This window comes from Crinia signifera, chromosome 4, assembly GCF_055691185.1.
Source record: "Crinia signifera chromosome 4, ASM5569118v1, whole genome shotgun sequence".
In the NCBI taxonomy this organism is placed as follows: Eukaryota; Metazoa; Chordata; class Amphibia; order Anura; family Myobatrachidae; genus Crinia; species Crinia signifera.
Genome location: NC_139220.1, coordinates 12,685,885 through 12,713,343, shown reverse-complemented (window position 1 = coordinate 12,713,343; position 27,459 = coordinate 12,685,885). Strand labels below are relative to the sequence as shown.

Genomic DNA, 27,459 nt, shown 5'->3' with positions numbered 1-27,459 from the left:
TACTGCTGTGGATCATTAGGCCCAGGGACAGATCATTCTTATAAGTGGGTGAAATGTTAAATTGCAAACAGGACATGAATGGGCCTCAATGGAATGTCAGTGCTGGTAATGACCCGCGGATTGTTACTACTAGCACCGGGGATCTGCAGCTCGAGGTCACCGGGCATCGTCCCACCAGCGCTAATTAGGGTCAGACTCCAGTTACATATCCCATAATGTCTGTACAGAGTACGTATACTCCCACAGCACCTATATCCTGCGGCTGCGGAGCGCAGAGCGAGGCCTGGGGTGCGCGCTGTGCAGGGGAGACATATTGGGGCATGCTGCCGACATGATTTGTTCAAGATATGTGTGGGCTTGCATCCAGATTGTATTGCCCTTAATCTTACCCTGGTCCCCCGCTCTCTTCCTGTTTTATGCATTTTCCTCCCATTTACCATCTTTTCCCCCCTGTAATACCAGACCAGCATACCCCTCTAACGCGCTAGCATCCCATCCCACCCTGCACCTGCTCTTTCTACTCTCCGGTATAGCCCCCTGCACCCCAGCACACTAACGTGCTCTCCATGCACACAAACATGCACCCCAGCATACTACAATGCACTCATTGCACTCAACATGCTTTCCAGCACAACATCAGGACCAGTGCCCCCCAGCACACCAATATACCATTTCAATAGCAACTCCCCCCCCCCCCCCCCACTCACACAGCAGGTTAGTCCCCACTTTGCACTTGAATCTGACCTTATTTGCAGCAGTGCTGTCTGCCACACAGGAACAGCAGCGGCCTCCATGCAGTGTATCTATCAGAGGAATAACTATATAGGAATAGGCCCCATAGCAGCTGCACCCTTGCCCCTATGGTAGTTATACCCTTGGTATCTATGTACAGACATTTAGAATAAGACTGTGACGGATGCCTGAAAGGGGGCGGGGGGGGGGGGGGGGGGGGGGGTTATGCCCTGAAAGCTTATGGTACAGCAACTCTGGTACTTGTTTCCTAGCACGGTGCCCAGATTTTCTACGAACGCTTACGTAGTGAAATCGCATCGCATGCGCTTTTTGCATGACATGCGATGCGATTTTCCATATTTCCACATGTATGATATGGCTGGTGTGAATGTGTTCCTAAAACACCCCCACTATCCACGCCACCCCGAAGCGTGGCGAGCGCAGCGGAATGCGTCCTCTGACCTTTTCATACCCCCACTTTCCACGTCGGCGTGGAGTTAATTTTATATAGTGTGGCGAGCCACCGAGCCTGAAGCGTGGTGAGCACAGCGAGCCCTGCGAGGGGACGCGCATGACTTTACATCGATTCCGCGTCCACTCGCGGGGCTCGCTGCGCTCGCCACACTATATAAAGTCGGTACTCTTTACCTATCACGGCGCCCACGATCTCCATCGCGGGCGTCGTGGGTAAAGAAATCGCGGTGATCGAGGCCAGTACATTAACGGCCGCGACGCGATGCCCGTGATCACCGCGATTTCCCATAGGGTTCAATGTTAAATTTAGTGCTGCCCGCGATTTTACATTCAATGCTTCAATGGCCGCGATTTGGCCATAGGAATCAATGTTAAATGGGCTACAGAGCCCAAATAGGCACAATTAACACTTAAATGTCCCCCCAAATTTGTAACGCCACCCCACGATCCACGCCAACCCGAAGCGTGGCGAGCGCAGCGAGCCCGCGAGGGGCGGCGGTACGCGTCCTCCGACCATTTCATACCCCCACTATCCACGTCGGCGTGGAGTTGAGAATAGAATAGTGTGGCGAGCGCAGCGAGCCACCGAGGCCCGAAGCGTGGCGAGCGCAGCGAGCCCCGCGAGGGGACGCGGATACCTTCACAGTTAAGCGCGTCCCTTCGCGGGCTTCACTGCAATACGAGACCAGATACCAGTGAAGCCCGCGAAGGGACGCGCTTACCTGTGAAGGTATCCGCGTCCCCTCGCGGGGCTCGCTGCGCTCGCCACGCTTCGGGCCTCGGTGGCTCGCTGCGCTCGCCACACTATTCTATTCTCAACTCCACGCCGACGTGGATAGTGGGGGTATGAAAAGGTCGGAGGACGCGTCACGCCGCCCTTGGCGGCCTCGCTGCGCTCGCCACGCTTCGGGTTGGCGTGGATGGTGGGGTGGCGTTACAAATTTGGGGGGACATTTAAGTGTTAATTGTGCCTATTTGGGCTCTGTAGCCCATTTAACATTGATTCCTATGGCCAAATCGCGGCCATTGAAGCATTGAATGTAAAATCGCGGGCAGCACTAAATTTAACATTGAACCCTATGGGAAATCGCGGTGATCGCGGGCATCGCGTCGCGGCCGTTAATGTACTAGCCCCGATGCCCGCGATCACCGCGATGGGCGCCCAACTAAGTAAAGAGTACCATAAAGTCAACTCCACGCCGACGTGGATAGTGGGGGGTATGAAAAGGTCAGAGGACGCGTTCCGCCACCCCTCGCAGGGCTCGCTGCGCTCGCCACGCTTCGGGGTGGCGTGGATACTGGGGGTGACGCAATGGCATAGTAGGCACCTATCACATCACATGGCATGGGTGTTTGTACAATTAAATATCGCATCACATTTGGTGCCATGCGATCCTATGCGATATTTCATTGTATAAGCACTCCTGTGCTAAGTGGACATCTCACGCATCGTACTGCACTATACACGGTACGCGATGCGATTTTCCTACGCAGAATAGCCCACTAAGCTATTTGCTTTGTGGGCGCCGTGCTAGGAAACAAGTACCGCAGCTCTATGGGCGGTATTCAATGTGGATTTTGGCGATGTGCAGCGAATTCTGTTTAGGATTCGCTGCACATTCGCCACTGGTCGCCGCGTTCCGGAGCCTCGCCGGCTCTGGTATTCAACGAGTCAGGGGCTCGCTGCCCCTGACCGGCGAATTTGAGCTCCTGCGGCGAACGCCGCAGGGAGCCTGAGGACGGTGGCAGGCAGGGAGATGGAGGTCTCCCTGCCTGCCCCAGAACGTTTGTGGGGGGGAGCTGGGCTCCCCGGGTGCCAGCAGGGGACCGCGTATATTCACTACACCCGATCATGAATATGTAATGATCGGGTGAAGTGAATATATGAATATCTAATGAGAGGCTCGGCTCCGGCCCCCTGCTGGCTGCTCTGTGTAAAAAAAAAAAATTTTGCTTACAGCACATGAATAAAAATAGCATGCCCCTCCTCAGAATAAAATTGCAGATTTTTTGACACCAATTGTAAAAAACAAAACACTTTATTTTAAAAGTTCACATTCCACTTCACCATAAAAAGATAGCGATTGCTACTCAGTGAATCATGGCGAAAAAAACCTTGAAATGTATTCGCACAAAATCGCCATAAAAACCTGGCGAATCAGCCTCATTGAATACCGCCCTATATCTCCATATGTACAGCTCAGTAGGTAACTTTCCATTGCAGATCCTGCATACCGGGCGCACAGACCGCACCTGCCCTCCGCTGCACACATCATTACTACCAGTCCTGGGACTATGGTATAAGAATCCCGGCCTTCCAGAGAACTGCCTGGGAAAGTGATAGAAACAGTCATGACTTGGAGCTGATCTTGGCTCCCGTCTCGGGGATGGGAGTGGAGATATCTCCCGCTGCTCCAGAGAGTAACTCTTACAGGACGGAGGAATGTAAAATAACCCACAGTGATATGATGTCAGGGGCAGGCACCTTGTACTATCAGAGTGTTGATTCGAACTTTCCCCACTATGTAACCAATTTAATTAATAAGCTGGACACGTCATCCCCAACGTGAAGCCTTCAGATGATGGGAGGACGGGCAGATTGGGCCTGGGAGGCAGCAGATGCCTGATATGACATCATTAGATTTTGCAGGCATTGCAATCCGTGGTGTATCTGCCGGGGGTGTCACCTGAATGGTTACATGACTGGCCTATCAGTGGCCAGAGACAGGCCATGCAGTCACATAGAATCTCTATGCAATGGTTGTCCTCAGGGCACTGAAACGCGTCAGTTCATCTCAGGTGCCGTACAATAGCCTAAGGTGGGTGGGGGGGGGGGGGGGGGGGGCGAGTTCTGCTTATCCATATGACTAAAATATGTTTCAAAATCTCTCCCTTTCCTCGCCTAATGGTGGCAACAGGCGAAATGCGCCGAGCAGTTACAGACAAGGCTACTGTTTTTAAATTAAAGAAAAATAAATGTTGCGTTCCTGTGTGTAACATTTACCATGTGAGCTGACATTTCACATGACGTAACTTTTGCTTTTTCTCTGTTTCTCATAGCTGACGACCCCGAATTTTCCAGTAGTGGTGAAGTTGGGCCATGCTCATGCCGGAATGGGCAAGGTAAGACACGTCCGGCGCTATATACATACAGACTACAGACATGATGTTTTGCAGACCGCAGGCCTCCCAGCTTTAGGAACGGCGCACCCTCTCCCCTGATATATGTGTCATGATAAATTACCTCAGCATACCAGGACTGGTGCACCACTCACACCTTGCTCAGCTAAAATGCAGAACTATTGCTCCTCAGTGTTCATTGGGTGATTGTCATTTTATCCTAATAATTGAGGAGTAATGTCAAATATTCCCATTGACTAGGCACAGCGGAGGCAACCGTGCAGTCTGTGACTTCACTAGCAACACGGTGACATCACTGAGTCAAAATGTCACCGGTTTCTAGTGATGTAATAGGTTGCACTGCCAAAATGGCTGCCTCTGTATCTAAGCGACCGGTTCCCTTTAAAGGATATAGATTAAGTGTATTACAGGAAAGTGCTGGATAACACTGGGGGTGGGCGGAGGGGGTGTTGGGGGGGGGGGGGGGGGGTTGGGAATGATAAACTGTTTAATATACATATTAATGTGTGAAGCTGCTACTGAAATGTAATAGTCCGGTTCAGTATTTGATCACATGCAGCTAACACCTCGCTGCCTGGTAATGATTCATAACATAAAACAGCATAACTTTTTTTATATCAGCGATTCCGCGTAGCTCTGGAATGTTTTTAATCTCCACAGAACCGGCTGCCAATGGCCATGCTGCGGTGTTATATCTTTAAGGTTGTAGTGATGACTAGCCTAAGACATTTTTCACACACACACACACACACACATATCAGATAAATCTTTACACAATAATGTGAGAAAGAAGCACAGATCCGCGATTGCATGCATCAAAAGATTGCAATAGCAGCAGCAAGACCAACTGCACCTGAATGAGCCTCAAAATGCGGCCTGTCCATGCAAATAGGTGTGCGCACAAGTGCACAGCTTATAACCCTTTCACACCAGCCAAAATTCCAAGGTTGGCCCTGGGAACAACCCGTGACTAGCGCTGGTGTAAAAGGCTGAGAGCTTGTAGCGCTATTTGGCGGGCGGCGGGGCGGTAAGCGTTTCTAAAATGGAAAACATTTTGAAAAGACTGGCTGGACGCTGTCAGCCAATCATCGTCCGACCAGTCTTTTAAAAATGTTTTAAATTCAGCAGCGCTTCCCGCCACGCTGCCCATCAAATAGCACTACAAGTGCCCATCCCCGCAGTCTGGACCCCACTGCCCACTACCTGCTGCTTCACATAGGCACCCTCCCAGCACTGTCTCTCCTCCCTCACACTACAAAATGTAGGGACTAGGCTGGTGTGAAAGAGGCCAACCCAGGATTTTCCCTGCTTGATCCCTGGACTGTATTCCCGGGTAAGTCCCTGCATTTTCTGGTGTGAAAGGGGTATTAGTATAGGGGCAAATGCAGGATTTCTAGAGGAAGGAGGGTGGTTCCCAATGCCGTTCACAAGCTTCCACTCTGCAGAACATTGGAGAAAGTGCTGTCTGAAGGAGCAGTAGAGGAACCGAGGGCCGACCCTGATCATAGATGTACACATTGGTCGTTTTTGTTGTACTGTATGGAATACATTATTAATATCTAACACTATAGATCAGGGGTGTCCAAACTTTTTGTGACGAGGGCCAGATTTGGTGAGGTGAAAATGTGGGGGGCCGACCATTCAGCCTGACATTCTTTCAATCATTAATCACATCAGAATGGTCACCCACACTGCCCCCATTCACTCTATGTCCCCCAGCCTGCCCCTCCTTCACTGTATGTCCCCCATTCACTGTATGTTCCCCACTCTGCACCCATTCACTCTGTCCCACATCCTGCCCCCTTTCTCTTAATGTCCATCAGTGCCTCCATTCATTGTATGTCCCCAAGCCTGACCCTCCTTCACTGTATGACTCCCATTCACTGTATGACCCCCATTCACTATGTACCCCACTTTGCCCCCCATTCACTGTATGTCCCCCAGCCTGCCCCTGCTCCCCCTTCTCTGATTAGCCATCACTGCCTCCATTCACTGTTTGTCCCTCAGGCTGACCCTCCTTCACTGTATGTCCCCCACTTTGCCCCCTCCCTTCTTTGTATGTTTCCCAGCCCCTTGTGTGAGCCAGAGGAAGGAGAGGCAAAGCAGGCACTGCAAGGACAGGAGATGCTTGGGCTCCCGCTCCTGCCCTCCTCCGCTCTACATGTTACGGGAGCAAGCTTCCCCCTTGCTGCCCCCCTCCCCAAACACTGCTGTCACTGTGATTGTGGAGTAGGGTGATATACGATTGCAGCAGCAGGGGTAGGACGCCAAACACATCTGACTGTGGTGGCCAGCACCTCCTCACTGCAACAGACAGCAAGGTAAAGGCGTGCTCACCGGGGCCCCACCTTTAGTGTCCTGTGCTTCCCACATCTGATGCTCTGCCCGCTTCCAGCTGGAGGCTGCAGGCCACTTGAAATCACAGCACGGGCCGCAATTGGCCCCCGGGCCTGACTTTGGGCATGCCTGCTATAGATGGTCTACAGCATAGGCTGCATGAAACATATTTAGATAACATAACTAAATTAAGTGTCACGCAAAAGGATAAATCTCCCTAAATAAATACACAAACATAATAGAACCGGTAGGAGACACATTCTCCCACCTAATGGTAAGGCTCCTGTCTCTTATCCCTGGTAGCTGCTCTCTGGTCCAGTGCACTGATGGAGGACTTGCTTACTGTGGGCTGAATGTGTAACTGAGGTGGAAGAACTGGCAGATTGGCTTTATGGCTGTTCTGCTGTGTTAGAACGGACCAGCCATGGGTTGGCTGCGACCACTCTTATCGGGAGAGCTGCAATTAGTATCATCGCGATGTGAGAAGCGTCCAGACAGCGACCGTCTTCCCATGGAAATGAGACAATAGTGATTCTGTGGAAATTCCCAGTAACACATTGGCGGGGTCGGCGGCCAGCTCATATACACCAGCCCACCCCCTACACGCGGGGGCTTTTGTACTATTAATCTTTATTTTGTTCCAGCTCCTTAGATTCCCGGATGTTTTGTGGTCGGCTGCCCCCCAATAACACATTTCCCTGTCTGTAAAATGTTTTCCAGTCACAAATAAACTGCAGTTCTTCATAAGCCCGGACAGGATTTCATTGCAGAGAAAATGGAGATTTATTATACTATAGGAAGCCTGGATGTCTTGTACTGGACTTTCCCCCTCAGAGGTCGCCATCTGCAGTACCCTGGCACAGCGGCTGTGCCGTAAGATACACTGCACACGCGGGCAGCTGATAACAGTACTTCATAAAGGCCATTGGCCAATGAAAACAGTTATTACTTCTGCAGTTCAAGTTAGATAATAAATGCAAGGCCCTGATTGGTTGCCTTTAAGTACTAAATAAGCCACAGGCAGCAATGAAGGGATCATAAATGTTGCGATCGCTCCTTCTTACATTCTAAGAATAGATAGGGGCAGGGCTTCCACTAGGAATTTTAGGGCCCGGACTGGAAATCACCACCATCCCTTCACTTACCGCCCGACTCCTGCTCCCTCGTCCCCTCCTGCAGGTACCGAAGCGCAGGCTTCTTCAATGCAGGACACCAGCAGCCAATTAAAATGCAGCACCAACTGGTGAGCCAATCAGAGCTCATGTACAGAAAGCTGTTCTGATTGGCTAACAGTACATAAGCTCTGATTGACTCAAAGCCAGTGCAGCATTTTAATTGGCCGCTGGCATCCTATATTGAAGAAGACCTGCACTGAAGCTTCGTTCAGTGCACCGAGCGCAGTGTAGGCAGCACAGCGTAGGCAGTCGGGGGGGCAAAATGAGCTGCCCCCCTCTCCCTTATCCGTGCAAATGCCTCGGCATGTGTGATACTCACTGAAGGTGTTTGTACAGGGGGGTCCGCACATGTGCATATACGTCCCTGCGCAGACCCCCTACCATCGGAACGGGGATGAATTTGGCCCATCCAGGGCCGCCATCTTGGATGACTGCCCGGACTCCAGTTCCTGACTCAGACTGTGAATAACAGAATCATCCCAAGGCCGGATAAATCACAGCAGCGAGGCCTTGAGAAGTAAACTGGGGGACGACAGCCGGGAGATCTCTCCTGACCGCCGCGCCGTGACGCAGAATCCCTGTCCGCTGCAGACAGACTTGGGATATAATCGCCTTCCCATCCCTCACATACTAAGTACTCCCAATTTCTAGTAAACTGAAGTATTTTCCGCTTGCCTCTTGCTCCCTGTGTCTTCCCTGCGGTTACACAGGGGGAGATCAGGAGCCCGATAAACATTCTCATTACGGGAACAGGAGCAGGAGAATGAATATAATGTCCTAACCCCAGCTTCCCTCGTCACCCTCCGAATAACAGAGCCCTTATCCGCCCTGCCAAGTGATGTCATTGAGCACAACTCCTACATGTAAGAATACAAGGCCCCACTGCTACCATACAGTTGTTTTCCCAGCTGTCCGTCTGTTTAGATAATGAGTCTCACAGATAGCGGTAATAATAACTGAGAGCGGGTGTTTGTTTTGTGTCTGTGCTGCGGTCACCGCGTGTCATCCCTGTATCCCCCGTATTATCCATGGTAAGGTGTGTGAAAGACCTAGCGCGGTCACAGATAAATATGTCATCATGTTGGCGAGGGGGCCTCATTCCACCCAGCGCTAGATTTCACTAAGATTACTAAGGGGCAGGTGTATTACGCCTGGTGAAGTGATAAAGTGGTGAAAATGCAGCAGCCAATAAGCTCCTGTCATTTTTCAAACCCAGACTGTAATGTGACAGTTGGGAGCTGATTGGCGGCTGTGTTATTACCTTCCACTTTATAGAAGTGGAGAGGTTTCCCATAGCATCCAATTATATTTTACTCATTTATCTTACACTGGGTACACACTGGGCAATATATCGTTAACTCAATGGATGATATCGGTAACAATATAATGTGCAAATCGTTTTAGTGTGTACACTAAATGTAGTTAACGATACCCGCTCCAACATCGATACAATTTCCCGGGATTATTCTGGACAGTCCGGTGATTAAGACCGGCGTGCGCAGTCCAGAGAGCTGGTGTTCTCGGTCTAGGTGGTAACCATACCGTTGTAGTTACTGCTTATGGCATATGCTGCTGAACTCTGCGGGAACATGTGTGAGTAATAAAGGAACACTTATTAGGGATATTATTAAGTCCCGATGTATCCAGTGACATCATTTCATCTGATAAAACAAATGTCCTTTGTGTCTGCGGTTGGGAAGTGTATACAATACCACTGAATCCGGTAAGTTCCTTGACGTTGGTTCTCTAACCTACAACCCAGGTCCCCCTTCCATAGAACCCATTTCAGACATTGCGTGGCAGAGCACAGTACGTTCCCCATTATTTCTATATGCAGAAACGTGGACTATTTGAGCTATCAAAATAAAAGCAGGTGTACGGCGGTATTTCTCCAATCTGGTTCTCATGTGCATGTTTTCAGGATTTCCTTGATCGTCCACAGGTTATAGAGGGGCAGATTTATTAAACTCGATGATGTGATCATGTGGCTGGTACTTTATCACCGGCCAATCAGCTCCTAACTGTGAAGTTACAAGCTTGGTTTGAAAAATGACAGTTAGGAGGTGATTGGTCCGTGATAAAAATCAGACACTTAATCACTTCACCGAGCTTAATAAATCTACCCCTTAGTCTACTGGACATGGCCAGAAACTATCTACAGTCGGAAATCCTGAATACATGACCTGTTAGGAGTGCGTGAGAACCGGATTTGGGAAACACTGGTGTAACGCCACTTCTATTGGTTAGATGATTCCAGAAAGACGTGGAAGCTTCTAAGTCCAGTTCCAGAATGTACCATCTCTGGTTCCGGTGCAGATACAACGGTCTATAGAAATGTATTGGCCTTCACCTGTGTCTCATCCTTTTCCTTCTTACCAACAGGTAAAGGTAGAAAACCAGTATGACTTCCAGGACATCGCCAGCATTGTCGCCATGACAAAGACCTACGTGACCACCGAGTCGTTTGTAGACTCCAAGTACGACATCCGCATCCAGAAAATCGGGAATAATTACAAAGCGTACATGTGAGTGTGGGGCGGAGGGATCTGCATTGTCCTGTGTGCTCTTCCTGCATCATGTATGTTGTTACATACACAGTGTTACATCCTCCCTACAGAACTATCTCTATGCATGTATTCAGCATTTCCTTATGAGAAAGCCTTAGCACAGACAGCCCAGAATTTATATCCAAGACCCAGAACAGGAGAGAACGGGGATCAGAAGCTCTCATCTAGTTGCCATAAGTAACAGCTGGCACCCTGGGGTCCTTGGGTTGGATTCTAACCTTGGCTCTATCTATGTATTATCACCCTCAGATCACGTGGTCAGGGAGATGGTCCCTTGCGACCATGTGCTTTAAGAATTGGTCAAAAGAAAAAAGTTTGGTACCGTGTTAGCCAGTTGATAAGAAAAGTTTTATTGTTCCTCAGTGAGAAAAACAAAATAGCAATCTAGCAAATATGATACCTTTTAATGGCTAACAAAAATAAATGTTGTTAAAATGCAAGCTTTCGAGACTTCTTAGGTCTCTTCCTCAGGCATGGTATAACAAGGTGTGTGAAGAACCACATATATATACACAGCAGAGTAGGAACAAGATGTGATAGATGGACATTCTTAAGATCAAAACAAAACAAAATAACAGAATGAGCTTGTAAATTGAGTCCTTAATTGGTTTGTAGATAAGTAGTGTGAAAGTTTTATTGTCTCTAAGTTGATGACAGACCAGAGTTAGAGCTCCGATGCCCTCACTCTCTCGCGGCCAGATTCCTCAGATGTTGTAGTGGGCCATAAATCCCTCGGATAGATTCAGTCCTGTGTTAAGGGTGTCAAACGTTGTCATTAATTTGTATTCCCAGACCCTCCTGTCTCTTTGTGATTTGAAATTTCCTTTTAGTATAATCACTTTCATATGATCCTGATTGTGTCCTGGGCTGCAGAAATGTTTGGCCACAGGAAAGTGTGTCTTTTTTTCCTTTATTGTGTGGCGATGGGACCTCATCCTTGCCTTAAGTTTTTGTCCTGTTTCTCCCACATACAGACCCCCAATAGGACATTTGGTGCACAGAATCAGGTACACTACATTGGTAGATGGTACCATCTACCACACAATAAAGGAAAAAAAGACACACTTTCCTGTGGCCAAACATTTCTGCAGCCCAGGACACAATCAGGATCATATGAAAGTGATTATACTAAAAGGAAATTTCAAATCACAAAGAGACAGGAGGGTCTGGGAATACAAATTAATGACAACGTTTGACACCCTTAACACAGGACTGAATCTATCCGAGGGATTTATGGCCCACTACAACATCTGAGGAATCTGGCCGCGAGAGAGAGTGAGGGCATCGGAGCTCTAACTCTGGTCTGTCATCAACTTAGAGACAATAAAACTTTCACACTACTTATCTACAAACCAATTAAGGACTCAATTTACAAGCTCATTCTGTTATTTTGTTTTGTTTTGATCTTAAGAATGTCCATCTATCACATCTTGTTCCTACTCTGCTGTGTATATATATGTGGTTCTTCACACACCTTGTTATACCATGCCTGAGGAAGAGACCTAAGAAGTCTCGAAAGCTTGCATTTTAACAACATTTATTTTTGTTAGCCATTAAAAGGTATCATATTTGCTAGATTGCTATTTTGTTTTTCTCACTGAGGAACAATAAAACTTTTCTTAAGAATTGGTGAACCTGTTAATTGTGCAAGGGCCACTAAGCTTTGGGGTGTGCACTGCATCCTGCGTCCAATACTAATAGGCAGCTGCCAAGCAGTAACTTTCCTCTCAATGCTGCCAGTCAGTATCACTAAGGATCTGAGCATGGTTTAGCAGGCCCGACTCAATTGTAAATGCGCTATACAGGAAACTGACGGAACAACAATGCAGTGATGTCAGTGGCGATGGCTCTGCGCGCACGAACGGAGCAACACTTAAAAGTGCTCTGTCAGGCACCATCTAGCTGGTGTCCTCTCTTCAATCCCCCCCCCCCCCCCCTATAGAGGTGAGGAGCCTTTTATTATATACATGAATAAAAGTCCAAAATTAAAATTCTGAAGACAAAAAAAAGTCACATTCACAAAAGCAACAGATATATATATAAAACTGATTGCTAATTAATTTAATTGCAATTATTTCAAGATAACGTTGACCTTTTTCTACTGCCAAACGTCAGATTCTACAATGGTTGTCTCGGGTTTCACACAGCCGTTGTCACTGCCTTGTGTAGTGTCTGTGTGTGTGACAGCCAGATCATTGTTCAGACCTTCTCTTGGCAAGAGAAACGACACGTTTGTGAACTGGGCCGGAGGTGTTTTAATCAGATATGTCTGCAAGCTATCCGGAGACGAGCCAGAAATTGCGCCATAACCTCCCGTCACACCGTAAGAGGATTACCTGGAACACAGGCCCTTATTCAGATCTGATCGCAGTACAAATTTGTTCTCAAAATTGGCAAAACCATGTGCACTGCAGGTGGGGCAGATGTAACATGTGCAAAGAGAGTTAAATCTGGAAATCTAAATTGCAGTGTAAAATAATGCAGCCAGTATTTACCCTGCACAGAAACAAAATAACTCACACAAATCTAACTCTCTCTGTACATGTTACATCTGCCCCACCTGCAGCGTACATGGTTTTGCCCATTTTGAGAACAAATTTGTACTGCGATCAGATCTGAATAAGGGCCACAGTATGTTCATTTTTTGCAGACTCCCAATCCCGGTTAGGCTTTCTCTGGGATGTGTGGACGGTTAGCACATGCAGCATGGTTGGCACAGTGGTTCGCATAACTACCTCTTAGCGCTAAGGTCTTGGGTTCAATTCCCTGCAAGGACTCTATCTGTGTGGAGTTTGTACATCCTTGTTTGAGTGCTGCCAACGTGGCTGTTCCTTCTAGGTGCTAGCAGGTCCGCTAATATATGTCCGCTACTGTTAATAAATAAATGCTTGAGGAGGAGATATATCAAAGCCTGGAGCGGGGGCGTTATAAGAGAGGAGGAGACCGGTGGAGCAGCGCAGTGCACTAGAGCGCTCAGACACTTCTGGGTGCAGCGTGTGCGGCGTGGGTCTCCCTGGAACTCAGGGCCCGTGTGAACCACGCACTGGCTTGGAGAGAGATAAAATACTAACCGACATCTTGGTGCTTGGGATGCCGGCAGTCAGAAGACCTCCCTACTTCCCCCCTCCTTGGTGCCCAACCCTAACACCCCCCCCCCCCCCCTACCTCGTAACCTAACCCTCCCCTACTGGCATGATGACTGGTGTCGGAGCTCTGGTGCCGGTCTTCAGGCCAGTGTCGAGATTCTGGCATCGAGATTCCGAATGCCGCCACCCCAAATGCCAGGAAGCAGAACGCTTTCCATATGGAAAATGACAGTTAGGGGTAAATTTACGAACATGGGAGTTCTATTGAAGTTGGGATGTTGCCCATAGCAACCAATTTGATTCTACTTCATATTTATTTATAGCACCTTCTAGAAGATAATAGATCCTATCTGATTGGTTGCCCGTAGCAACATCCCATATTCAATAGAACTCCCATGTTAGTAAATGTACCCATTAAATCTGATTGGCTGGTACTTTATCTCTCTCTTTGATACATACCCCCCTATAATGCTGCTGTTGGAGATCAGGTCTCTGTGGATGTGTGGCATATGTTTAGTGAAGCATACATCTGCTGACGCCGGTCCTATGAGGGCCGCCTGCTGTCTGCACAGATGGAATTACCGGAGGCCACATTACCACAAGGTGTCTGTGGCTACATAGGATGGGAGATCCCCGGGACGCGATGGGAGAACTCCTCGGTGACTCACATGGATGAAGTTTCCGTGAGGGTAACACACAGCGGCAGAGTCAACAGAGGACACTATGCGACGTCTCCACCTGGTCGCCCGCAGCTGATTCAGCTGTTCCTCCTCAGCCCGAATTGCGTGTGCTAGGAAAGTCTGCCGTCCCTCCTGTGTTTATGTTACCGATGTCATCCTGATGAATGACATCACAACAGGAAATTAGGTCACTAACAAACTGCAGGCTCTAAAACGCACAAAGCACAGTATATTGTAAGCTCTTCTGGACAGAGACATTTTGGTACTTGTGTATTTTCGCGGCGGCAGGCTACGCTACACTGTCAGCGTAGCCCAACAGCAGCCAGCCTAGAGTAGTGTCCCAGCGGCAGCCCTGTGTAGTCAGCGTAGTGTCCCCGTCAGGCAGCATAGTCACCGTACTGTCCCCATGAGCTGCAGCACTGTCCCCGTTGTCTCTGGAAAGCCTAGTGAGCACCTCTCACACAGCACAGGTAACCGCCAGATCCCCTGCGCTGGTGGACAGGCGATCATGCGGACGCCGGCAGAGAGGCCCTCCATCTGCCTGAGACGCAGGATCGTCTCATACGCTTGCTCAATAATTTGTGTGGCAGGGTACGGCAACCCGGTCCGTGTCCGCCTCAGGCAGACGGGGTTAGCGGTTCAGTAGCGTGTGCGTCTCATGCACAATAAAGGACGCAGTTTCCAGTGCTCCGTGTTACATACTGGCAAATGCCTCCTTTTCAAACCCCCACTATCCACGACAGCCTGAAGCGTGGCGAGCGCAGCGAACCCCACAAGGGTATGCGGTACGCATCCTCCCGCCCTGTTCATACCTCCACTATCCACGTTTGGCAAGCGCAGTGAGCCACCGAGCCCGAAGCGTGGCGAGCCCGAAGCGTGGTGAGCGCAGCGAGTCCCACGAGGGGTGCGTAAAACAAGCCCCTGGCAAACCCCGCGAGGGGACGCAGAATACACGTCAAGTAATCCGCTCGCCGCGCTTCGGGCTCATTTTACGCGTCCCCTCGTGGGGCACGCTGCGCTCACCACACTTTAGGCTGACGTGGATAGTGGGGGTGTTTCAGGAACACATTCACACATGTCATGTCAGGCAGGTTAAAAATGGTCAATGGTTCCCACACAATGTAATAAGCACTGACACAACGCTGACTGACTACACTAACTGCATAACGCTGACTGACTACACTAACTGCGTAACGCTGACTGACTACACTAAATGCATAACGCTGACTGACTACACTAACTGCGTAACGCTGACTGACTACACTAACTGCGTAACGCTGACTGACTACACTAACTGCATAACGCTGGCTGACTACACTAACTGCGTAACGCTGACTGACTACACTAACTGCGTAACGCTGACTACGCTAACTGCGTAACTCTGACTGACTACACTAACTGCATAACGCTGACTGACTACACTAACTGCATAACGCTGACTGACTACACTAACTGCGTAACTCTGACTGACTACACTAACTGCTTAGCGCTGACTGACTACGCTAACTGCGTAACGCTGACTGACTACGCTAACTGCGTAACGCTGACTGACTACGCTAACTGCGTAACGCTGACTGACTGCGCTAACTGCGTAACTCTGACTGACTACACTAACTGCGTAACGCTGACTGACTACGCTAACTGCGTAACGCTGACTGACTACTCTAACTGCGTAACGCTGACTGACTACGCTAACTGCGTAACGCTGACTGACTACGCTAACTGCGTAACGCTGACTGACTACACTAACTGCGTAACGCTGACTGACTACACTAACTGCGTAACGCTGACTGACTACACTAACTGCGTAACGCTGACTGACTACACTAACTGCGTAACGCTGACTGACTACACTAACTGCGTAACGCTGACTGACTACACTAACTGCGTAACGCTGACGGACTACGCTAACTGCGTAACGCTGACTGACTACGCTAACTGCGTAACGCTGACTGACTACGCTAACTGCGTAACGCTGACTGACTACGCTAACTGCGTAACGCTGACTGACTACGCTAACTGCGTAACGCTGACTGACTACTCTAACTGCGTAACACTGACTGACTACGCTAACTGCGTTACGCTGACTGACTACGCTAACTGCGTAACGCTGACTGACTGCGCTAACTGCGTAACGCTAACTGACTACACTAACTGCGTTACGCTGACTGACTACGCTAACTGCGTAACGCTGACTGACTACTCTAACTGCGTAACGCTGACTGACTACGCTAACTGCGTAACTCTGACTGACTACACTAACTGCGTAACGCTGACTGACTACTCTAACTGCGTAATACTGACTGACTACGCTAACTGCGTAACGCTGACTGACTACACTAACTGCGTTACGCTGACTGACTACAGAACTCAACACAAAAGAAACATAATCGTAATTAAATAATGAATAAAACTAGTCAGGTTCCCGATCCCCTAAATAAAGGGGGTGATGCACTTCTATTGAAGATGGGATGTTGCTATGGGCAACCAATCCGATCTAACTATTATCTAGAAAGTGCTAAATAATTAAGAAGTAGATTCTGATTGGTTGCTATAGGCAACATCCCATCTTCAATAGAACTCTCATTTTAGTAAATAAATCCCATTGGGTCTGATAATCCCATAGAAACTAGTGCCTGCAGGCCGGACTGGTCGCCATTTTGAACACCACGTGCTCCCTTATATTGCACATAGTGGTGTGCGCCTGACACGTTGACGGTGGGCGGCGTTTACCTGCTCGCTAAGCAGTGAATTTAAGCCAGTGTGAATCAGGCCCTCTGTCCTGCGATCTGACGCTATATTTCCTGGGCTGACATAAATCACATCTGTGTGTGAGGCCAGTGAGTGTGCAGAGTTATTCTTGCCGTCACGGTCATTAGCCGGCTGTGGGCCTTGGTGTGACTTGTATGATTAATGTGCGCGGCTGGGTGACCCAACATTGTGTCGGCTCTCTGGGCGGACAATGAAGCCATCAGAGGCGCAGGCCAGTGAGAATGTCATTGTGGGAGATCCCCGGCGCAGATCAGGAAGTACACAGCTCACACCCCGGGGGTCTCAGTGTGCTCTTTTTGGCTCCACCGTAACAGGGAACAATGCAGCGCTGTCTGCGGAGCGTGGACGTGGGCTGCAGTCTGAGCCAATTGCCTACGGCGTAATATAGGAGACGTTTATGTGAGCAACGATGGAAATGTCAGCTGCAAGATGCAGCTTCCTCCATAGCACGCCGGGGCTCGCTCGGATCTACCCCCCCCAGAATGTGCACGGAATAGCAATTAGCTGAGACACACGGAGGGCTGTGCGCTGTACTAGGTGCAGGTGCAGCCGTGTATACTGGGCCCATTTATTTACAGAGGGGTTTGTTATTATTTTGGACGACGGTCCTGCGCGCTCTCCAACTGTCCCACTTTCCTCACAGCCTTTCTCGGGATGTGCAGAGTAAGCCTCTACGCTGAGTCCCAAAAGGGGCTTCATGTTACAAATCTGAAAATGGCAGAGGAGCAGCGCAGGCCCAACAGCGGTACCAACAGGCCTCTCAGTATACACAAGCGCACCTACATCTCCACTAGAGCGCGCATGTTCTCTAACAATTATTGTGGGCAGGGCGGCCGAGAGCAGGCATGGGCCTGGGTACTGAGGTGGGCGTGGGCAAATCTTGGAGGCTCAGACGCACTGCATATAAATAGGTTAATATAGTTCTCCTGTTGCAGGTGGCCGTACCGGGGGTTGCTAGATTTTGTGGAACTGCATATCCCAGCATGCATCAGCCTAAAGCTGGCATGGCGTGCTGGGACTTGTAGTTCCACCTCAGCTGTACAGTCATGTGTAGTCACTAGTGTGGGCTGTATGATATATGTATATAACCTGTAACGTCAGGTAGCTGAGGGAACATTTACTGGATTATCGTTACAGGCGGACGTCAATTTCCGGGAACTGGAAGGCGAACACCGGATCCGCCATGCTGGAACAGATCGCCATGACTGACAGGTTGGTTCACACAAATCTCTAGAACAGTAAGCCATTACTATATACACACTATCATAGAGAATGTATCTGACAGTGAGAGACTCACCAGGAGCCCATTTATCATTAAATATTTCTGGAAAACACCTGTTTCCAAGCGCTACTTGCTGCGATCCCACAGTCACGCCAACATCGGCAACTCCAGTAACTTTCTATGGGGGATCCGGTGGCTGTGAGCTTTACCGAGCTCCGGAACAGACTAAAGATGGCGTCAGCCCATTGTAGTCTATGAGCAAGAATCTCATGGAGAGGGTTCCACCAAAACCCTCCCAGGCAATAACCACCATACATTAGGGATGGCCATCGGTGCAGTCATCGATGGAAATACTGCAACTAGTCATCGATGGTAACAAAATATGTAATGGATGACTGACCCGTGAGCCAATCAGAATGTGGGGGTGGTTCTTCAGGGTTGTCAGGGGCGGAGCTTTGCTCCTTGTCCCGGCACCTTGAAAAACACAAAACATTGGTTTTAATGTGCCATCGATGGAGGGGAACTATCTGGTTCTCCCCCATCGATGTCAAAAGCATTCAACGTCAGTGGGACAGGTGTTGTCTCACACAGTCTATGAGGGATTATAAAAGTATAGGGGGGTACATTTACTAAAGCTTCTAAAAAGAGGTGAACTTGCCCGTAGGAACCAATGTGATTCTGTCTATTATTTTCTAGGATGCAATAGAAAAATGATTGACAGAATCTGATTGGTTGCTACGGGCAACAGCACTTTTTTTATCTTCGGAAGCTGTATTATGTGTTTGTGTCTCTCCTGTCGCAGATACCGGCTGTGGGCAGATTCCTGCGCTGAGATATTCGGGGGTCTCGACATCTGTGCCGTGAAAGCCGTACACAGCAAGGACGGCAAGGACTACATCATCGAGGTCAGTTACTGACGTCATTCTCCATCAACGCTGAGCGATAAACCACCAGGAGAGGAGTCTCCAGTCCTCCTAAGAGCCAATAGCTACAACAGGTGGATGAGAGACAACCTAGGGGGATGGAGGGGAAGTGTGACCCCAGGGGATTCTGGGAGATGACAGAATTACTGTTCCCTTTGTTCTATAAGGCGTCACAAAGTGTATTATCCAGTAGTAGCAGAAAAGAAGAAATCCTTTATCCACAGAAATAGCGCAGGACCAGCCCAGCGGAGAGCACTGTACACCAGCGGATCCCTACTGTACACCAGCGGGTCCCTACTGTACACCAGAGGATCCCTACTGTACACCAGCGGATCCCTACTGTATCATATCTTTCTAGCATCAATAAATAGATTACAGAACCTGTTAGAAATGCGCCATTCTCGTTGCTTGGTGTTATAACGATTGCTGGCTTGCAGTATAAGAACAGTGTATATTTCGGGGATGATGCTTTATGAAATGATCACCATACAGTATATACACAGGTGCGGCAGATTTTGTAGCTTTCACAACGCCGACATTCATTATGTTGACATGAGAATGTGAACGTGATTGTAATGTTGACATTCCGTGAAATATAAACAATAATTCTATCCCTAATGGAAATGTCACTTTAATAAATGTAGTCATTCTGCCCACATGCCTGTGACAGCGCTTTATAGAGCGGCATCGCCTGTAATACACGTGATATTGGAAGCCTCCTGCTATTGCGGTCTGCGGTACCCTGCGCCGCGTTTGCTGACAGCCCCGACGCGCTAAGGACTCATGGCAGACCACTTAGACATGGGGTCACTGACAGTCTGTGGTATGGATCTGCATGAGAGGTACAGAAGAGGCTTTTTACCACGTAGCACAGGGGCATTGGGACATAGAACACACCGTTAGACTATCTAGGAATGGATCCTGCACAGGGGAAACGCGAGCAGTCTCCTGCCCCAGGCGCCTGCTGTCCCAGGAACACAAGGACGCTCTGATTACAAAGGGCCGAGTGTCATATTCAGGAACAATGTCCTGTCCCTCCGGATTACAAAAACAGGATAATGAATCTTAACCATCAGCTTATACAATACTATCCCTTACATGTGCCTAACGGTAATCCCGGTATTGGAGGCCGCACCCTACATAGATCTGACACCTGAGCCATTGTCTGTCAGCCATATCCGGATGGCTGACAGACAATGTCTGGATCTCTAGTCAATAAGTCGACCCCAAAAAATCAATTTACACAATGTCGGCATTGGCCAAGCAAAACCCAACTCAAACATATAGCAGCCAGGCGCATGGCGTACCTCCCCAATTACAGAGGACAGTCTGAGTGCTGTATCCCGGCCCCTGCACATTTGGGTGGGTTTATCACAGGAGTGACCAGGGGCACATGTGGCAGTAGCAGGGTGTGAAGGAGAGAGGGCTAACGGGGCAGTTTAGGGCTTCAGGCACCTGGGGATGTGGCTTCACTACTATTGGGATGCAACAGCCGCCCCATTAGGATCCGGCCAATCCTGGATATGACATGTAGAAGATACGGCATGCACTGGTGTACCTGCCATGGATGCAGTGTATGCGCAGGGCCACCGAGGTAGCTGCAGGGTCTGGGTACCAGGGGGGTGGGGTCAAGTCTGGGAGGCATGGCCACTCCCATCCAGGGGAAAATAATGGAAAATACTTAGCTCGGTGACAGGAAGCTGCGCTGCGAAGGAGGATATTTAGCCTCACTCAGGTAGACCCAGGTAATGAATCACAGGTAGCACCTGGTTCCCAGGCTGTGAATGTAGCTTTGGACCATGTGACCGATGGAACATACCATGTGATCCGTGGCAGCGGCAAGGTCGGTGGAACACCAATTTGACTAGTAAAGGGCTCAGAGCGAAGTGGAGCGAGCCCGTAGCGTGGCGGGCGGTACACTTTCATGCTCCCCCTGCCCTCGTGTCTTTGGTCCCACGGACCCCCTTCCCAGGAGGACCCGATTTCTGGGACCCTCTCGGCCATTCCGGGAGGGTAGGCAACCCTGCCCTAATTACTGTACCATTGTAGCCTCGGATAGCGCCTACCACGTTAGCGGTCAACCGGCAGCCACTGCGCTTGAAACAAAGGGGGTACATTTACAAAAAGGTTCTAAAAATTAAAACAGGTGAAGTTGCCCATAGCAACCGCATTCTGCTATCACTTTGTAGGATGCATTAGAGAAATAATAGACAGCATCTTATCGGTTGCTAAGGGCAACAACACTTTTTCATTTTTAGAAGCTTTAGTAAATGTACCTCAAGGTATTAAAGAAATGGCCAGAATAAGCGTCATTCAATAAACAGCCCCTGCAATGACTGTACCCTCACCATTGTCAGAAGACTTTTAGTTGGGCCAGAGGTATCAAGCTTCAAAAAGTGGTAAGTGGAGAGTGAGAAACAACCAGCCAATCAGCTCCTACCTGTCATATTTTAAACTCAGCCTGTGACATGACAGGTAGGAGCTGATTGGTTGGCTGTAATCACTTGTGAAAGCTTAGTGCATCTGGCCCTGTGTATGGTGATAACTGACGGCAGTGTGGTATTAGTGTAACTGTATCGTACAACCCGGTGCAATAGGAACCTGCTTCCTCTGATCCTTTTACCATAAGATCCTTTCATGTATGGGATCCTGTATTTGGAGGAAAAGAAAGGGGCCTGTCCGGGAAGAAGCGCTGCAGCAATACCCCCCGAGTAATGCTGACCCCCTCCCACTCCCTGTTATTGTGATGGGTAAATATTTTCAGTCCCCCTATGACAGCCGTCAGCAGGAATGCTAATGACTTCACCATACGCGGCCCACAGGCCTCGGGTCACGGTGTCACTGTGCTGTGCGGTCACTGTCCCAGCCGGCTTCCCTGCGGTTACATAGTCATCTCTGGAAGTCTCTCCAAGGCTTTGTCGGTTGGGGGTTTCCTACGGCGATTGTATCGTACACTTTCCATACTGCCGTGTAATGTGTCAGCCGTGAATCACCGCAGCGAGGCGCAGCTTTGGTCTATAAATAGAATTTATTCTAATAATAATTCTAGATGAGGCCCTGATAGTACAGGGGTGTATTGCACATAGGGCGAGTGCGCTGTACGCTGGGTGCTGATAGTACAGGGGTGTATTGCACATAGGGCGAGTGTGCTGTGTGCTGGGTGCTGATAGTACAGGGGTGTATTGCGCATAGGGCGAGTGCGCTGTGCGCTGGGTACTGATAGTACAGGGGTATATTGTACATAGGGCGAGTGTGCTGTACGCTGGGTGCTGATAGTACAGGGGTGTATTGCACATAGGGCGAGTGTGCTGTACGCTGGGTGCTGATAGTACAGGGGTGTATTGCACATAGGGCGAGTGTGCTGTGTGCTGGGCGCTGATAGTACAGGGGTGTATTGCGCATAGGGCGAGTACGCTGGGCGCTGATAGTACAGGGGTGTATTGCACATAGGGCGAGTGTGCTGTACGCTGGGTGCTGATAGTACAGGGGTGTATTGCACATAGGGCGAGTGCGCTGTATGCTGGGTGCTGATAGTACAGGGGTGTATTGCACATAGGGCGAGTGTGCTGGGTGCTGATAGTACAGGGGTGTATTGCGCATAGGGCGAGTGCGCTGTACGCTGGGTGCTGAAAGTACAGGGGTGTATTGCGCATAGGGCGAGTGCGCTGTATGCTGGGTGCTGATAGTACAGGGGTGTATTGTGCATAGGGCGAGTACGCTGGGTGCTGATAGTACAGGGGAGTATTGTGCATAGGGCGAGTACGCTGGGTGCTGATAGTACAGGGGTGTATTGCGCATAGGGCGAGTACGCTGGGTGCTGATAGTACAGGGGTGTATTGCGCATAGGGCGAGTGCGCTGATAGTACAGGGGTGTGTTGCGCATAGGGCGAGTACGCTGGGCACTGATAGTACAGGGGTGTATTGCGTATAGGGCGAGTACGCTGGGCGCTGATAGTACAGGGGTGTATTGCACATAGGGCGAGTGCGCTGTACGCTGGGTGCTGATAGTACAGGGGTGTATTGTGCATAGGGCGAGTACGCTGGGCACTGATAGTACAGGGGTGTATTGCGTATAGGGCGAGTACGCTGGGCGCTGGGTGCTGATAGTACAGGGGTGTATTGCACATAGGACGAGTGTGCTGTACGCTGGGTGCTGATAGTACAGGGGTGTATTGCGCATAGGGCGAGTGCGCTGTACGCTGGGTGCTGATAGTACAGGGGTGTATTGTGCATAGGGCGAGTGTGCTGGGCGCTGATAGTACAGGGGTGTATTGCGCATAGGACGAGTGTGCTGTACGCTGGGTGCTGATAGTACAGGGGTGTATTGCGCATAGGGCGAGTGCGCTGTACGCTGGGTGCTGATAGTACAGGGGTGTATTGTGCATAGGGCGAGTGTGCTGTATGCTGGGCGCTGATAGTACAGGGGTGTATTGTGCATAGGGCGAGTGTGCTGTATGCTGGGCGCTGATAGTACAGGGGTGTATTGTGCATAGGGCGAGTGTGCTGTAAGCTGGGCGCTGATAGTACAGGGGTGTATTGTGCATAGGGCGAGTGCGCTGTACGCTGGGCGCTGATAGTACAGGGGTGTATTGTGCATAGGGCGAGTGTGCTGTGCGCTGGGCACTGATAGTACAGGGGTGTATTGTGCATAGGGCGAGTGTGCTGTATGCTGGGTGCTGATAGTACAGGGGTGTATTGTGCATAGGGCGAGTGTGCTGTACCCTGGGCGCTGATAGTACAGGGGTGTATTGTGCATAGGGCGAGTGTGCTGTACCCTGGGCGCTGATAGTACAGGGGTGTATTGCGCATAGGGCGAGTGTGCTGTACGCTGGGTGCTGATAGTACAGGGGTGTATTGCGCATAGGGCGAGTGTGCTGTACGCTGGGTGCTGATAGTACAGGGGTGTATTGCGCATAGGGCGAGTGTGCTGTATGCTGGGTGCTGATAGTACAGGGGTGTATTGCACATAGGGCGAGTGTGCTGTATGCTGGGCGCTGATAGTACAGGGGTGTATTGCACATAGGGCGAGTGTGCTGTACTCTGGGCTCTGATAGTACAGGGGTGTATTGCGCATAGGGTGAGTGTGCTGTACGCTGGGCTCTGATAGTACATGGGTGTATTGTGCATAGGGCGAGTGCGCTGTTGCTGGGTGCTGATAGTACAGGGGTGTATTGCACATAGGGCGAGTGTGCTGTACGCTGGGCGCTGATAGTACAGGGGTGTATTGCGCATAGGGCGAGTGTGCTGTACGCTGGGCGCTGATAGTACAGGGGTGTATTGCACATAGGGCGAGTGCGCTGTATGCTGGGCGCTGATAGTACAGGGGTTTATTGCACATAGGGTGAGTGTGCTGTACGCTGGGTGCTGATAGTACAGGGGTGTATTGCACATAGGGCGAGTGTGCTGTACTCTGGGCTCTGATAGTACAGGGGTGTATTGCGCATAGGGTGAGTGTGCTGTACGCTGGGCTCTGATAGTACATGGGTGTATTGTGCATAGGGTGAGTGCGCTGTACGCTGGGCACTGATAGTACAGGGGTGTATTGCGCATAGGGTGAGTGTGCTGTACGCTGGGCGCTGATAGTACAGGGGTGTATTGCGCATAGGGTGAGTGCGCTGTTGCTGGGTGCTGATAGTACAGGGGTGTATTACGCATAGGGCGAGTGCGCTGTACGCTGGGCGCTGATAGTACAGGGGTGTATTGCGCATAGGGCGAGTGTGCTGTACGCTGGGTGCTGATAGTACAGGGGTGTATTGCGCATAGGGCGAGTGTGCTGTACGCTGGGCGCTGATAGTACAGGGGTGTATTGCACATAGGGCGAGTGCGCTGTTGCTGGGTGCTGATAGTACAGGGGTGTATTGCACATAGGGCGAGTGCGCTGTATGCTGGGCGCTGATAGTACAGGGGTGTATTGCGCATAGGGCGAGTGTGCTGTAAGCTGGGCGCTGATAGTACAGGGGTGTATTGCGCATAGGGCGAGCGCGCTGTATGCTGGTCGCTGATAGTACAGGGGTGTATTGTGCATAGGGCGAGTGTGCTGTACGCTGGGCACTGATAGTACAGGGGTGTATTGCACATAGGGCGAGTGCGCTGTTGCTGGGTGCTGATAGTACAGGGGTGTATTGCACATAGGGCGAGTGTGCTGTACGCTGGGCGCTGATAGTACAGGGGTGTATTGCGCATAGGGCGAGTGTGCTGTACGCTGGTCGCTGATAGTACAGGGGTGTATTGTGCATAGGGCGAGTGTGCTGTACGCTGGGCACTGATAGTACAGGGGTGTATTGCGCATAGGGCGAGTGTGCTGTACGCTGGGTGCTGATAGTACAGGGGTGTATTGCACATAGGGCGAGTGCGCTGTACTCTGGGCGCTGATAGTACATGGGTGTATTGTGCATAGGGTGAGTGCGCTGGGTGCTGATAGTAAAGGGGTGTATTGCGCATAGGGCGAGTGTGCTGTACGCTGGGCACTGATAGTACAGGGGTGTATTGTGCATAGGGCGAGTGTGCTGTACGCTGGGCGCTGATAGTACAGGGGTGTATTGCACATAGGACGAGTGTGCTGGGCGCTCATAGTACAGGGGTGTATTGCACATAGGGCGAGTGCGCTGTACGCTGGGTGCTGATAGTACAGGGGTGTATTGCACATAGGGCGAGTGTGCTGTACGCTGGGTGCTGATAGTACAGGGGTGTATTGCACATGGGGCGAGTGTGCTGAGTGCTGATAGTACAGGGGTGTATTGCGCGTAGGGCGAGTGCGCTGTACGCTGGGTGCTGATAGTACAGGGGTGTATTGCGCATAGGGCGAGTGTGCTGTACGCTGGGTGCTGATAGTACAGGGGTGTATTGTGCATAGGGTGAGTGCGTTGTTGCTGGGCGCTGATAGTACAGGGGTGTATTGTGCATAGGGCGAGTGTGCTGTATGCTGGGTGCTGATAGTACAGGGGTGTATTGCGCATAGGGTGAGTGTGCTGTATGCTGGGCGCTGATAGTACAGGGGTGTATTGCACATAGGGCGAGTGTGCTGTACGCTGAGCACTGACAGTACAGGGGTGTATTGCACATAGGGCGAGTGTGCTGTACGCTGGGCGCTGATAGTACAGGGGTGTATTGTGCATAGGGTGAGTGTGCTGTATGCTGGGCGCTGATAGTACAGGGGTGTATTGCGCATAGGGCGAGTGCGCTGTACGCTGGTCGCTGATAGTACAGGGGTGTATTGCGCATAGGGCGAGTGTGCTGTACGCTGGTCGCTGATAGTACAGGGGTGTATTGCGCATAGGGCGAGTGCGCTGTACGCTGGGTGCTGATAGTACAGGGGTGTATTGTGCATAGGGCGAGTGCGCTGTTGCTGGGCGCTGATAGTACAGGGGTGTATTGCACATAGGGCGAGTGTGCTGGGTGCTGATAGTACAGGGGTGTATTGCGCGTAGGGCGAGTGCGCTGTACGCTGGGTGCTGATAGTACAGGGGTGTATTGCACATAGGGCGAGTGTGCTGGGTGCTGATAGTACAGGGGTGTATTGCGCGTAGGGCGAGTGCGCTGTACGCTGGGTGCTGATAGTACAGGGGTGTATTGCACATAGGGCGAGTGCGCTGGGCGCTGATAGTACAGGGGTGTATTGCGCATAGGGCGAGTGTGCTGTATGCTGGGCGCTGATAGTACAGGGGTGTATTGCACATAGGGCGAGTGCGCTGTACGCTGGGTGCTGATAGTACAGGGGTGTATTGCACATAGGGCGAGTGCGCTGTACGCTGGGTGCTGATAGTACAGGGGTGTATTGCGCATAGGGCGAGTGAGCTGTAAACTGGTCGCTGATAGTACAGGGGTGTATTGCGCATAGGGCGAGTGTGCTGTACGCTGGGCACTGATAGTACAGGGGTGTATTGCGCATAGGGCGAGTGTGCTGGGCGCTGATAGTACAGGGGTGTATTGTGCATAGGGCGAGTGTGCTGTATGCTGGGCGCTGATAGTACAGGGGTGTATTGCACATAGGGCGAGTGTGCTGTACGCTGGGTGCTGATAGTACAGGGGTGTATTGCACATAGGGCGAGTGTGCTGTACGCTGGGCGCTGATAGTACAGGGGTGTATTGTGCATAGGGCGAGTGCGCTGTACGCTGGGTGCTGATAGTACAGGGGTGTATTGCGCATAGGGCGAGTGTGCTGTATGCTGGGCGCTGATAGTACAGGGGTGTATTGCGCATAGGGCGAGTGAGCTGTATGCTGGGCGCTGATAGTACAGGGGTGTATTGCACATAGGGCGAGTGCGCTGTACGCTGGGTGCTGATAGTACAGGGGTGTATTGCGCATAGGGCGAGTGCGCTGTACGCTGGGTGCTGATAGTACAGGGGTGTA

The 27,459-nt window shown here is 50.5% G+C and overlaps 1 protein-coding gene across 2 annotated transcripts in view; it reads left to right on the top strand.

Moving 5' to 3' along the window:
- SYN3 (synapsin III) overlaps positions 1–27,459 on the top strand; it is a 202,954-nt gene that overhangs the window by 159,338 nt on the left and 16,157 nt on the right. For both annotated transcript variants that reach the window (XM_083181129.1, XM_083181128.1), the window contains exons 7-10: positions 4,267–4,329; positions 10,242–10,384; positions 18,102–18,176; positions 18,989–19,091. In XM_083181129.1, coding sequence (XP_083037255.1) covers positions 4,267–4,329; positions 10,242–10,384; positions 18,102–18,176; positions 18,989–19,091 — 384 coding nt within the window. The remainder of the gene's footprint in view (positions 1–4,266; positions 4,330–10,241; positions 10,385–18,101; positions 18,177–18,988; positions 19,092–27,459) is intronic.